The sequence below is a fragment of the Pestalotiopsis fici genome, assembly GCF_000516985.1.
Source record: "Pestalotiopsis fici W106-1 unplaced genomic scaffold PFICI_Scf_11, whole genome shotgun sequence".
Lineage (NCBI taxonomy): Eukaryota > Fungi > Ascomycota > Sordariomycetes > Amphisphaeriales > Sporocadaceae > Pestalotiopsis > Pestalotiopsis fici.
Genome location: NW_006917101.1, coordinates 1,783,326 through 1,797,145, shown reverse-complemented (window position 1 = coordinate 1,797,145; position 13,820 = coordinate 1,783,326). Strand labels below are relative to the sequence as shown.

The 13,820-nt window shown below is 48.9% G+C and overlaps 6 protein-coding genes across 6 annotated transcripts; 3 read left to right on the top strand and 3 right to left on the bottom strand.

Moving 5' to 3' along the window:
* Nucleotides 1–49: 49 nt before the first annotated feature.
* Nucleotides 50–2,777, bottom strand: PFICI_13531 (uncharacterized protein; the record flags this gene model as incomplete). Its single annotated transcript, XM_007842112.1, has 7 exons — nucleotides 50–70; nucleotides 125–223; nucleotides 280–371; nucleotides 477–836; nucleotides 892–1,273; nucleotides 1,330–2,180; nucleotides 2,237–2,777. 7 exons carry the CDS (start codon nucleotides 2,775–2,777, stop codon nucleotides 50–52), a joined length of 2,346 nt encoding a protein of 781 aa, XP_007840303.1.
* Nucleotides 2,778–4,694: 1,917 nt separating this feature from the next.
* Nucleotides 4,695–5,304, bottom strand: PFICI_13530 (uncharacterized protein; the record flags this gene model as incomplete). Its single annotated transcript, XM_007842111.1, has 2 exons — nucleotides 4,695–4,784; nucleotides 4,951–5,304. The coding sequence occupies 2 exons, from the start codon at nucleotides 5,302–5,304 to the stop codon at nucleotides 4,695–4,697; spliced, it is 444 nt and encodes a 147-aa protein (XP_007840302.1).
* A 1,459-nt stretch (nucleotides 5,305–6,763) lies between these two features.
* On the bottom strand, nucleotides 6,764–7,112 carry PFICI_13529 (uncharacterized protein; the record flags this gene model as incomplete). Its single annotated transcript, XM_007842110.1, has 2 exons — nucleotides 6,764–6,976; nucleotides 7,041–7,112. 2 exons carry the CDS (start codon nucleotides 7,110–7,112, stop codon nucleotides 6,764–6,766), a joined length of 285 nt encoding a protein of 94 aa, XP_007840301.1.
* A 2,332-nt stretch (nucleotides 7,113–9,444) lies between these two features.
* On the top strand, nucleotides 9,445–10,440 carry PFICI_13528 (uncharacterized protein; the record flags this gene model as incomplete). The annotated part of the gene is made up of 2 exons (XM_007842109.1): nucleotides 9,445–9,703; nucleotides 9,758–10,440. 2 exons carry the CDS (start codon nucleotides 9,445–9,447, stop codon nucleotides 10,438–10,440), a joined length of 942 nt encoding a protein of 313 aa, XP_007840300.1.
* Nucleotides 10,441–10,834: 394 nt separating this feature from the next.
* Nucleotides 10,835–11,800, top strand: PFICI_13527 (uncharacterized protein; the record flags this gene model as incomplete). Its single annotated transcript, XM_007842108.1, has 1 exon — nucleotides 10,835–11,800. One exon carries the CDS (start codon nucleotides 10,835–10,837, stop codon nucleotides 11,798–11,800), a length of 966 nt encoding a protein of 321 aa, XP_007840299.1.
* Nucleotides 11,801–12,632: 832 nt separating this feature from the next.
* On the top strand, nucleotides 12,633–13,184 carry PFICI_13526 (uncharacterized protein; the record flags this gene model as incomplete). The annotated part of the gene is made up of 2 exons (XM_007842107.1): nucleotides 12,633–12,774; nucleotides 12,829–13,184. The coding sequence occupies 2 exons, from the start codon at nucleotides 12,633–12,635 to the stop codon at nucleotides 13,182–13,184; spliced, it is 498 nt and encodes a 165-aa protein (XP_007840298.1).
* Nucleotides 13,185–13,820: the final 636 nt, after the last annotated feature.

Sequence of the window (13,820 nt, the reverse complement as noted above, 5' to 3'; positions counted from 1 at the left end):
AGGAATCATCTTGCCAATCGAAACCAGGCCGGGTATCTCTTCAAAACTCTTAGCATCCACCACCACCACACTGGAATTTGTTAGTAAAAGGTCAATCCACTTGGGTAGTTTGGTAGTAACTTACGCCGCCGCCTCCTCCACCGCCACATCCACCACCACCACCTCCGCATCCTCCTCCTCCGCCACCACATCCTCCCCCAGCGCTTGCACCACCACCTGCACACTTCAGAAACATTAGCAAACAAGTAAGCAGTTGGGTTGTTTTCTCTCTTGACTTACACCACCGCCAGCGCCGCATCCACCTGGCGCACCGCACCCACCTGCTGTAGCGCCAGCACAAGCACCCGCAGCAGCACCACCACCGCAGGTACCTGTAATTCTAGTATCAGCATCATTGACAAGAGACAAGGGATCTCTCAGCTCAAAGCATGGAGCATCTGAAAAGACTACTAGGAAAGTTCCTTAGGAAGACTCACCTGCAGCACAAGCACCTGCATGACCCGTACCGGCAGCTGCAACCCCAGGGTCACAGTAGTAGAATCCGGGACTCCAGTAGATAGGGTACACCCAGGGTCCGTACATCATGTATGGATATCCCCAATAGTAGTAGTACTCATCGCGAGGCGGAATCTTACGGCCCTTTTTCTCTGCTCTTTTTTGTGCCTTTCTATAGTTCTCTTCCATCTTGGCCACCTGAGCATCGTGCATTGCCTTGTATATGTCACCTCGTTTGGGATCCTCGTCGTAATACTTGACAGCATTGTGGGCAGAGATATGAGCTGAGGCGTCGGGAGGACAGAGATCTGCTCGTCCAGATTCATGGAACTCATTGACAACTGTACTCGTCAGAATCGCATTTCACAATGACCATACTGTGAAGAAGTGACTTACTCTTGTCATTCTTTGAAACGCCAAGCGCTCTTCCAACAGAGCTCACGTGCGATGATCTGACCGTCTCGCAGTACCAGCAAGTGCATTCGCTGTATACCTCACCAAACATTTCCTGGTAAGTCTTGCTGGTCCACTCGAACGCTGACGCAAGCTTGACCTCGTTGATTTTGTCGTCATGGTCAATGAACTTTTGTGACTTGGCAAAAGTAAAGTCCAAATAAGCGGCCGGGCTAAGCTGGTGGGTATGCCAAGCCAAGTCTACATCAAGCGTGGGAACTGCAACTTTGAGTGGGTTGGCGGCCATGATTTGAATAAATCGCTGGTACTTGACAACGAGTCTCTTCATGGTATCGCGAGCAGCGGGACTGTGAATCCAATCAATCTGTCATCACGTTAGCACAAAGCCCCAATCGGGCATGTGTCAGTAGTTGGACTGACCTTGTACATCTTGTCCGTGAAGATGCCTTGTCGCAAAACGGCACCGCCCAGCTCAAGGGCAAAGGGAGAAGAATTTCCCCAATACCGCGACATCATCTTGCGAACATATATCCTCGAGCTTCTGCTGAGCCGATAGCGGTTCAACGCGGCAACACCTGTGACGTTCTCAACTCGTTTGAGGACCGTCTGGTCTGCGAGTGCGTCCTCGATCATGGTCCGCACCGTGTCCATATTGACAGGAGACAAGTGCTGTCCGGGCTTCATCAGCTCCAGAAGTTGACTACGAAGGTGGTTCTGGATCAAACGGTTGGGAAAGCCCAGCTCCAAAGTCGAGACATTGCTGAATCGAAGCAGCAGTTTCTCTGGCATTCCTGTGCGATAAGAGAGAATCGTACCAGGCATGGGATGGTTCTTAGCCAAGAGAAATTTAGCATCGCTGACGAATCTGGCTGCCTCGAGAAATTCTCTAGTAATGGCCGTACCGCATCTGGTGCACGTAGACTTGAACTCGCCGTCGCCGTAGCCGTTTCCAACGAGGCTTGGTCGCGATCCTTTGTCATCTTCAGCATGGCCGCACGTCGTCCAGGGAATCAAGAGTCGCTCCGAGCAGGCTGGACACTTGATCTGCTTTGTCATTGAGTCCTCCATGTTATCCCATTCACGCCCAGTGGCCGTCTTCCAGGCTGCGATACAAGCGTCGGATACTTTGTAGTTGAAATTCGTATCAATGGCTTCATTGATGTGCTTCCAGGGTAACCCGGCAGTCCAAAATTCTCGTCTACCTGCGCGGATACAGTCTTCGAGGTAGTCGCGAGGGTTGAGCATGTGTGCGTGCCAGACCATGAGGACATCTAGTGAAGCAAGGTTAGCAGGTACATCTAATGAACAGATACCGAGATGGACGGACCCAATGGTGGAAGCGGGCGCGGCGGCTCCCAGTTCATTCCTGCATCTGAGCTGGTGAATTCGGCATATTTGACCGAGTCTGGCGTCATGTCGGCGAGCGTCAACGGGTCCGATGCAAATGTGTACCACCATGCCTCGTAACGGTTGACGGCTCTGGCGACATACAATGCCCATCGCTTCTCACGCAGTTTGGCGAGCTCGGCACCGAGTTCTGGACCAGCGTCGGTCTTGGGGTTGGCGCGAGAGTCATAGATGGCCCATAGGCCGTCGGTATAGCCGACATCTTCCTTCAGTGTATAGAAAGCCGATAGAAGCTTGAGATGGGCGAGACAAGTGTCCTCATCCACCTTGGTGGCGACGGTCGGTAAATTCAGTGACGAAAAGGCAGAGTTTAGAGCAGCCAACTCCTTCTCAGATAACTGCCTTGGAGGTCCCGTGGGTGGTGGTGCACCAGCGACGGGAGTGTATGCTGGTGGTGCTTCGCCATTAGCCGAGGTGGTGGCTGCTGCTGTAGGGTCTGCGCTATTGGCTTTGACAGTCATGGTTGCGATGGGAGACAGGTCCTAAGACCAACATAAAAGGTAAAAGGTTTGAAGAGAAGAAAAGAATAATTGGTACACAGGTTTATGACAATATCCTCAGTGTGTTCCTTGGAGTCGCTAAAGAAACAAAAATCTTAGATGTCGACGAAACATGGAATTATATCTTGGAGAAGGAGCGTTGGAATTTAGGTATTCTTTATCTGCGGCTGAAGGTATGTAGTAGATAAGTGCCACTACCATCCTCATTATTGGGGCGCTGTGGGCTTGTTCCTTATCCTCCACCAAATCGACGTGAGATGATGATGATTGTGGCTCTGTGCAAAGACATTGTCGTCACTGTCATGTAAGCGACACAGTTGTGCAGAATAAAGGCAGGTCAGCGGCACAGCCAAGTGAATGGCCAAAAGATGGCGTGCATGTACGAGACAGCTGGTGTACAAGGGCTAGCTACTACATCATTCCTCCAGCTGTGTGCTCCGTATATTGTGGCGGAGCAGGCAGCTGGACACAGTGGTGACTGGGTGCTGGACGATGCAAGAGTGTGTGCCTTGAGTGCCTTGACCTTATTTGGGATTTGCGGGGAACTGAGACCACTGTTTTGGGCCACCGAGAGGCTAGAGGATCGCTACAGAAGCTTGACAGGGGGTTTTTAGGGCCACTCTCGTGGACCCTGAAGTCGCCAAAACGGGCAGAATATGCACAGAAGCGCGCTAGGAGGACACAGCTAAGACATCACATGCCCTCCCGCTGTCTTTGTAGAAGGTTGATCGAAGGGCTGTGGAGTTGCTTGATTGCTTCCATGCATTTTCGCCTCCCCTAGAGCATGTCCATCCATTCCTTCGTGCCTGGGCTATGACCACGATCAGCCAGTAACAAAAATGCACCAAAGATGCGAGGCAAGGCAGACAAGCAATCGCCAAGTGGCACTGCAACTCTGTTCCTCGGGCATGGGTTCGCGGGGCCCCGAACCTACCGGCCGGCGCCACTAGAATGACAGCGCCGAAAGCTTGCAACTTTATCGCTCACTTCGTGGAGGCAGAGAGGCTGTGCTGCTGGTCTTGATTACTCACTGCCCATACAGACCAATAAGGGACAAGCCGAAAACAATCTGAGAACCGCTCATTCTTGATTTCCAAGGCCCAGATACATATCAGAGATCGCTTAGACAGGTGGATAGATGAGGAGATTGGCGGAAACCGGTCCCGAAACTCCTCATTCTTCGCCCGACGATGGAGAGATGCACCTAACTTTGACTTCCTTCCCCCACCATCATCTCCGCGCCGCAATCTGTAGACCGAATGGGGCGCCCACTTCGCTGGGCAGCGGCGGTACGCCGTAATTTGCGATCAGCTGACTGCGCGACTTGCCAAAGAGTCCCGCGACACCGTTGTGCTCTCACCCATTGATAACCTGCTTGACAAGCCGAGGCGTTCTTAGGAATGCTGGCTGTGCTGGGTGAGTAGATGCCCTCGCTAGACCACACCCAGATCCACATGAATAGACAGAGTAGGATCTAAGATATATCAGCGCAAACTTATTGGGGTCGAACACATATGGCATTGAGTGGTTCACGTGGCTTGGAATTAAACAACGTGTATTGCACAACGTGTCACTCGTGCACAATAACATATTTGGTTAGAGATTCATGAGTGTTTACTTTTAATCGGTACAGTAGAAATGACCCTAAACTTCGTGCGTCTGATTCGCAATTTAATAGGCTTCTCACTCACCACAACATAATATTATAACTGTAAAGATATCTAAATTACAAACCATCGCTCATGTAACCAAATGTTGAAGATAAAGGAAAAAGCTACACTTTACTAATCCACCAACTCATCACAGCGGGCGCAGGCGATCATTTGTCTAGCTGTTGTGTTTGATCCGTGGAACGCGAGGTCCCCATTGTGAGCCACCCTATTGCCCCCTGGCCAGTCCACGGAACTTGGGGTTGGTAGCACGTTCTTTCCTCCACTGCCTCTTGAGGTGTTCGTGTGTCTCCCACCACTACAACAACATGTGTTAGAAATTGCCTATTAGGGTAGATAAATGAGTTTGGAACAGCTCTTTCAAGTAATGTGTCTGTGCCTCCTCTCTTGGAGCACCAAATTGGGCAGTGCTTGCTCATGAGACAACCCAGAGAAGGAGAGAAATGACATCGTAAGTTGCTTACCTCCATCTCACGCTCCTGAGCGGATCCAGGTGTAAGATAGTCCTCTTTATCCCACTCCGGCCTTTCCTCCTCGCTATCTTCACCGTCGAGACTCTTACTGTAATCGGATGAAGAGCCAAAGAGTATTTTCATCTCGGCCGGATCTTGCACCGCGGGTCCTTCAGCGCCGCTCGTGGGGGTATCATCTGTTTGGGCTGGCGGAGAGTTTGTCGATTCAGAACTGCGGGATCCGGAGCTCGAGGCTGAAGTGCTTGTGGATTCAGAATCATGGGATTCAGAGCCCGAGGCTGAAGTACTTGAGCGGAGAGAGTCCGAGTTTGGTTGGGTTTGAACATTTCCCGGGCTTGTCTCCATGATTACTGTTGAGAACAAGAAGAATCTTTTGATCCCTGCATTTATCCGGGACAGGAGTATGATTCGCGGATAGATGTGTTGCTCTATGAGACGGTGCAAGAACTCAAGGGAAAGGTTGGCAAAACCGAGAGCTCTCAGAGCGACTGTACGCCAAGAATGAGGCATTTTGCAGACCACAGGCCTCACGTTGGCGGAAGTTCTGGGAAAAGAAATGTCGAGGGGAGTCTCAGCAATAGCGCCAAAAGCTAACACGAAGAGATATTAGATAGTTGTGTGATTCACACGCTCGGCCGATGAGTTGGATGGTGCTAAGGGTGATTATCATGATGTTGTTGGTTGTTGTTAGGGGCAGGGAGAAAAGATGAGGAAAGGGTGGAAAGAGAGCGACTTGAAGCCTGCGGGTGAAAGAAGGAAAGGGCGAGAGTAGGGTTTAAGAAAATTACAATATGGTGTGCGCCCTGAACAACCTGGAACTGTTCGTTCATGGAAACTACATACCGACATACATAGCCGTAGCAGTACCTGTAACACTCAATTTGGCACCGCAAGACGTGTGCTAGATCTACAGTGTAGGGTATTCATGATCAAACCGTAGATCCAAATATTTCGGGCAGATAGGATACAGTAGACTGCATACGGAGAGCATTCAATGGAGATTTGGGTTTTACCCTTTGCTCGTTGTCCTACCCTACCATCGGCGAAGATAAACTTAAGACGATCATTTCGGTCCGTCGAATGAGAAATGTGCTATTGTTAATGTACTCCATGCTTTCTGTGAATGCCATGAGCCATCTTTCATCCGAAAAATAGAGTTAGCACACAGGGTCTAGCGACATTGTGTTAAGTGAAGAAAAGGAAGAGTTGGGGGGTTGGCCATGATGGACCTTGGCGGTTCGCAACTGCCTACCCAGCATCAACACGGCCATAGATGCACAAGTGACATCAATGTGTTCGGCGCTTCCAATAGGGCTTAGGAGACATGGAGAGACTCTTACTAGCTTCACGGATCATATAGTTTCAGTATCTTGTACATTCGACGAAGCATCGTTAGTACTGAAGTCGCTAGCCTTCTACTCGAAGCCCCGGCTAGCGTCATACAAGCGCTGTGAACAACGCCAATCCCTTGATCTTGCCAAAAAAAAAAAAAAAAAAAAAGGTTCACTGATGCAAGAGACTGAATCACTGTAATTAATTTCGCATTATGTTTAGTTTGGAGATCATGATTATCGACGTATACTGCATTTTTCCATCCTCCAAGGAACCCGTCTTCTTGCCCTTTGCAAGTCCATTGGACACCCAATCCACCGTGACCTTGGATCTCTTCTCATCGTATTTTCCCCACCAAACCCCCATTGTGAACACATCCTTTAACTCAACACGAGTCTAAACAGTAAGATTCTGGTTATTTGTGTTGCTTTGCATTGGTCTCGTCATCGGGACAACACATCACGAGATCAGTTCAGGAGAGGCGGGTAGCGCGCTTCTCCTGTTCACTGGCCTCATCAGCTTCGGCGCTGCGATAAAGTGCGTCCGTCCAGTAGAGAGGAGTGGCACGCTTCTCCTTTTCGTCGGCCTGGTCGGCCTCGGCGGAGCGAAGCAGAGCGTTTGCCCAGTAGAGAGGGACAGCTCGCGGCTTGACTTCAGCAGGAGCAGCCGAGTTCTCAGCGCTAATCTAAAATGAAAGTGAGTTAGTGAAAGGGAAACCGCGTAGGAAGGAGCAGGGCATCATCACTTACGGGGAGGGGAGTAGCGACTCCAAGGGCAGAGCAGAAGCTCAGAATGATAGTAATGGTCGACTTGGCGAGCATGATGATAAGATTGTAATGTTGTGTGTGTAAGGGAAGCTGCCTATAGTAGAAAGTGATTTTGACTTTGTGTGCTGTGGAAAGCGTGTAGAATGGAAACTTTTGAGAATGAGTTCGGATCGAGAGCAAAGAAGACGGCGACAATGGGCAGGTTTTATACTATACGAAGGCCAGACGCTGCCTTTCTGAAAGGCGGGCTCCTGGTCATTTTGTTGCTGTGCCACTATTCAGACTGGTTCACGTGAGAACGAGCCTATGTACAATCATCAGACGCGAAAGGGTCCCGTTATTTTCCAGTCATATAACGCAGCTGCCAGCAGCTTGTAATCCACAACTTCGTGCCCCGATTAGCTCTCCAGGACTAAGTAAAGGGGCTTCGCGAGTCTCAGATTGCTCAAGTCCCACTCGATCAAGGCAAGTGCGGTGAGTCAGTCATGATAGTTGAAGTGCAAGCATGCATCCCGATTATCGTCAGCTATCTAATCAAACGCCACAAACAATCTTGTGCCACAAACACCAATTAGCCAACAGCTCTTTTTCTTCTCTTGGTGGTCGAACTTGCAAAACTACCATGCATATGTACTATCAGATCTACCAGCAATTTGGTATCGAGCCGCAATTGGTCAATCGTGATATGTTGAGCAAGGCAAGATAGATCTACGCACGTTCCACACAGTTTTCCGACTCCATACCCGGCGATCCTAGACAATTACCCCCTGGCGTCATGTACATGGAATAAACAGTCATGGATACCGAGTAAGAGGGAAACGAACAACAAGCAAGACCGAAAATTCACAGTACCACAACATTCGATGATTCTAACCACAAGAGGAACAATTATTGAGTGTATCATCTGCAAATCCTGAATGGGGATGTCTACCGCTGTGGTCATCGACGATTCTGTTATTGCATGTTAGCTTCCTAGGATCCAAGTAGCAGTAGACCAGCCGTTATAGCCGGAGCAATTCCCGGATGTGTTATAGCCATTTTCCCATGCTAGTGGAAGTAATACAGGCTGTCTTGAGTTTGCCCAAATACAAATAAATTATCCGTGCTACTGGTGCAGGTGGACACAAGCTGACCATGTCGAGTGCTAGTCACAGCCCAGGGCGATCTCTGAAAAGCAACAGCCCTTGAAAAAGAATTATGGGTCATCACCATCCTGTTCAAACATTTTACTCTGAGACATAACAAAAGGGATGGGTAATTCTTGATTTGTCAACTGAGTTCCCTGCATCAATGACAGAGATCGCTGCAAGCCATCGTTCCCAGCTACTCGGAATCTGAGATCTGGGACAGGTTCGCGAGAAGGTGGAAAGCAAATAACATCACGCGATAGGGCGGTAAGTGGGTCTTGTCAGCATGCGGCTGAGTCTCTTTCAGGTAAACTAAGAAGGATGTGGTGTAGGTAGAAGCGATTTCTTGATGTTTGCGCAGTTGATTGAGACGCTCTCGGCCAAAGCACCAATCGTGGCTCGCAAAGACATCACGACGCACAATGGGTATCCGCTTCGATGCAGCCAATGTCTAGAAGCAGACTTTTGCAGAGTATACCACCAAGGATTTCAAAAGAGCACAGGGTGGCTTGGAGTATCATTGGATGAAATGGTGCTGTTGGAAGTGTTCCCGGCGATAAGGCCGCTTTGAGATCGCACGATCATTTGTGGTCGAATGCCGACAGTCTGGGTCAAGATCCACGGGCCGATACCTTTGTGAGGCTCCAAAACCACCAATCCCGAGTTGAGGGCAAAAGACAAGGGATATTTAGAGTAACACAGTCACGCTAACAAGTGAACCTGATAGGTCATCTCGTTATGGATCCCAAGTAGCTATCGAGGTCATGGGTAGATATGTGGGTAAATACATATATCCTAATATAGTTCTAATGCAAAGTATTTCTGTTTCGAAGTTAGAATGAGCGACTCAGTACCTTCTCTCATGATGGGCTGGGACTTTGCGACAACAATGTTATGCTATACTGTTATGTTACTTGTGCCACAGCTAATTGTTGCCAAGCCATGATCTGTTCAAGTGAGCTCGATTCTCGAATTGGAAACCTCATATGATGTCCGAGCCAACATCAAGCCAGACCAAACAAGTGAAGTTCTTGGTTCAAGAGCCTCTATAATTATCTGAGTAGCCAGTTTGGGACAAAAGTATCTACTGAGGGGAAGAAAAGGTCCGTAGCCATAGCCAATCTGTATACCTGCCAATTCTTACATTCTCACTTCCAACCATCTTGCCTCGGAGCACCAAACAATACCTCGTCAATACAAAGAACATCCTTTATCTTTCTCAATCGAGAGTTCCGAGAATTCTTGTCTGTGTATTCAAGATGGATGAAATATCGAGATCCGGTTACAGCCCTATCAGATCATCCGTCGAATCGGACTCAATCGATGAGACGGAAGACGATTCTCTTATGGCCAACCACCCAGAAAAGACTAAATTTCCGTCTCGCCGCGCGTGTTTGTTGGTTCAAGTTATCAACATGATTGTGTTTATCATTTCCGCCGTTTGTCTCGGAGTGTCTATCAGCTACCACCATCAACCAAAGGTACTCAACGCTGACCTGAGACGTACTTCCTCCTGGTGTAAGTCATACCGAAGCATCGAGTATTGGCCTTTCTAACATTGAGCTATCACAGCACCTATTCACGACATGATTGATTTGCAACCACGAATCGCAATGATCAATGGCACACTCTTCCCACCAAAAGATCCTTCCATCGCACGCCAACTCCCAAACTCGGACGCCGACGACAAGTGGGCCGAGTACGAACTTCTCCGCGTCATACCCGTCCCTAGGAAAACCATCATCAGACTGGGGAAGAACCCAGAGACAGCTGTAAAACTCGACAACAACATGTGGGGTCTCGGTGACGACGCCTATGGTGTCGTCTTTGACGTCTACCACCAACTGCACTGCCTCAACAGCCTGCGCAAAATCGCCTACGGCAGCTACTACAACGAGTCAATGGGCCGCGCCGACAAGCTCAAGCTGCGCGAGATTCACATTAACCACTGCGCCGATATCCTGTTCCAAGCGCTCACGTGCAGCGGCAACGTCAACCTCATGACGCTGCACTGGGTCGAGACGCAGGAGCGGCCCTGGCCCGACATGAGCATCAATCGCCAGTGCATCGACTTTGACCGCCTGACTGATTTTAGAAAACAAGTGTCACTCGACATGGATAGATATAGGGTGACTATGAACAAGCCGGAGGGGGTTACGGAGTTGCCAGCGCCGGACCATTACTATGAATTGTTTGGGGAGAAGAATCCCAACCACCTGCATGGGGAGGACCCCGAAGAGGACCATATACTCTGATACGACTTCAATCGAAGTAATGGAATTCTAAACCAAACATGAATGAAAGTTCGGAGTCGCACAGTGCTACTTTTTCTATTACTTCTTTCCCGCACCGAAGAATCAACCCCTGGCAATCGCGGAGTACTGCTGCAGCGCAGATCAATCTCCACGCCGATTGGAAAACTCGTGAACATCAGGCTGGCCAATTGACCAATACGTGACAATACCTCTTGTGCGACTTTTGCAGTCCACGTGACGAATATGCAGGCCTTCTCCATGGCCTTGCGGGGTTGTTTAACGTGATGGCCCCCTCAGCTGCCCAATGTCTCGCGCTTCCACTGTCAAATAAAAGGACGGATCTCTTTATAAAGGTCGTCAGCAACCTTGAAATTAACTTAAAAGTCCCCCAACCATGGAGTCGACGGGCGATACCAGCTCGTGTTCCACAGCAGCTAACACCACCGACTGTCTTCTCGATCGCCTGATCAACATTGTCAGTGAGAAGTTTGCGGCCGATGATGGAAAGACGGACTGGGATCCCATTACTTTTGCCTTCACGGTGCCTGTCGGTATCTTTGGCATTCTCGCGACCTTATTGGCACTGGTCGCGATCATTCAGGGCATCTTCGCTGCCAGCCCCGGGCGTCGGAAGTCTAGCCACCAAGTCATTGGCAAATGGGCGGAGCAAACGGTGACCCGTGTCAGTCTGCGGGAACTCCGGACTTACACACAGGCATCGACACCACGATTGATTTCTGATCGTCTTTTGAATTTGTTGGAAATGGAGTATCAAGCAAAAATTGGTAACATTGGCGCTACGACTGCTGTTGACCAAGTTGGAGATGGCCTCCTTAAAACCGCGGGTGATAATGACAACAACGGTCGAATTATCGCGAATTGGCTTGGTGAATTTCAATCATTGGCCCGACGACTTCCGCTATGCTCAAAGATACTGTCAGCTCTTGCAACAGTACTTCAAACATCAAGTATGCCTTCCGCCGAAGCAGGTTGGCTTCAACTCCTGCATCAATTTGAGCTCGCAAATCTGCCTTTAGATACCAATGATACGGCCATCACGGCTGCGGACTATCTTCCAGACGACTTGAAAGCCGTTCCTGCTTACGCCGATATCCGCACTATTGTCGTGTTGGCAGCCGTTGGTGGAGTAAAATCGTTCGAGCCCGAGATTGGATCCTCCTATCCGTTGCTCATCGCTCCTACTTTTGCGATTGAATTCCGACAACATCCAGCCTTGGGAAGGGTTGCTAAGTCACGAGAATCAAAAAATATGTGGCAGATCTTACAGAAAGTTTGGATCTCTCGATCTTATTCCCTATCTGCGTGGACTTCATCCATGGCGATGGCAAAGTCCCGTTGATGAACCGGGGGCAAAGGTATTCCGTTCTATTTGTCCTTAGGGCCTTGGATGATTTATTGGACTCTGTGCGGAACAGATTAACACGTTCACGCTGCCTACCAACGACGCTATATAAGACGACATTGATGCTGCTTGCCTTCCAAAAGGAAGGCAACAATGAATCCACAAGACCTTCACAGGAAGCCTCATCTGATTGGGATATGGACAACACCCAAGCGCCTATTACATCGTTGATCCGAAATAATTTGTCCCTATTGACATCCTTGGATCTCTTTTTGGGTAAAGACTATAGGGATGGATACCATGATGCGATGAAGGAAAATTCTGGCCTGCTTGGGCTTGGACACTGGGAACGGCTTCGAAAAGTTGTGGATCAGTGCAAGAGTATGTACCAAGGAGCCAATGACGACCAAGAATTGACTGCGGAGGAAATGGTAGCCGAGATCTACATTCTGAGAGCCATTCTGATTTCCATGACATTCCGTTCAGCGCCAGATATCAGCACTTTAGAACAGTCTCCGATCTGGAGCCATGTCGTTCCTGTATTGTAGACTTAGAGTTTCTAAAGTAGAGCGCAGCACAATCTTGGATATGGTATGCAGTATGCTTCAACAACTTTGCAGCTCTGTTACATCAGAGGTGAGGACCTATGCTATTAGGTACTATCAAAGCATTTGTCCGGTGCGTTGTGATTCCAATGAAGAGATGCCTGTTAGGCATCAACTTAACGGTTGAATATATAATACACTTTACCTTGATTATTTGACTTCTAGACGCATACTAACTCATGTATGAACAAGCGTACACAGTAGGATCATCATCCAAGTATATTATGGCATGGATCAACATCATCAGCATTATACTGCCGGCGTCATGCCTCATTTCGTTGGCTGTTCTACTACACACTCAACAAAGCGTCATAACCAACGACTATGAACTTGTACCAGACCTTTCAAACTCCCCAGAAATTCCTGGTTCGTCTGTTTCATCCCAAGAAGAGGCCCGCCCTCGCTAACAATGTATCGTAGCCCCCGAGGTCTGGGCGCTACTCGCCGACACCGCGCTGACCATGGCGCTCTTCGTAAAGGGACACGGCGGCTACAAGTCGTGGTCAGCCCTGGCCGGCTCCGTCCTCCCGGAAATCTACCTGGTTGTTTTACTAGCAGCAAGATTCTGGGTGGGCGGCCAGAGTCCCTTTTGGGCCGATCATCTTCGACTCCATGCCGCGGCTCTGTATGCCGGGAGATTCTGCTGCGGTTTTGTTGCCTCGATCTACTCGGCGTACATGCTGCCCATTTCGAACATGTCTTGGCTCGGCCCGGCGCGTATACTGTTGCTGGGAACACTTGTTTGGTCGCAGCCTTTGTTCAAGTTGGTAGCCTAATCAGTCACAAACGTGGTTCATTGTGAACCATCGTAAGCCATCACGGAAATTACGGAAGGTACAGGACCAGAGGCTTGGGGTAAGAGAGACAATCGAGGCTTGCAGGATAGATTCTCGAAGGGGGGGAATGTTTGTCAGGTGATTTGGCAATCAGTGTAATTTTAGTGCTTTCTTTTGGCATTTCCTACGTGATTCTGTTAGATATTTACTCAATCGGTCATTTCTTTCTTTTTACACAATTCAACAGTGTTTCATTGGGATAAATGTATCAGAATAAATGTTGAGTATAAATCAGGCAACACCGCAGAAACCAAATTGTGAACTGTACCTTGGAGATAAGGAAGTAGGTAGCTTGTGATTAAAGGCTGCCTGATTTTATCTTGATGCCTGGCAAGCATGTAAGATTTGGTCTTACTAGCAGCTCACGCAGTTTTGGGGAATGAAACAAACGTCGAAGCCTTGAGATTGCTTCGATGAAATATGGGAAAGCCATTTAAAGTAGCATTCGCTTGTCTCTCTGTTTTCTCCACGAATCAAACGTGATAGAGGTATTTATAACTCATATAATTGCCTTGCATTGGAAAGTGAGGCAAGGTACTTACTGGTCATAGGCAGCCCGTAAAGCTGCATGCAACC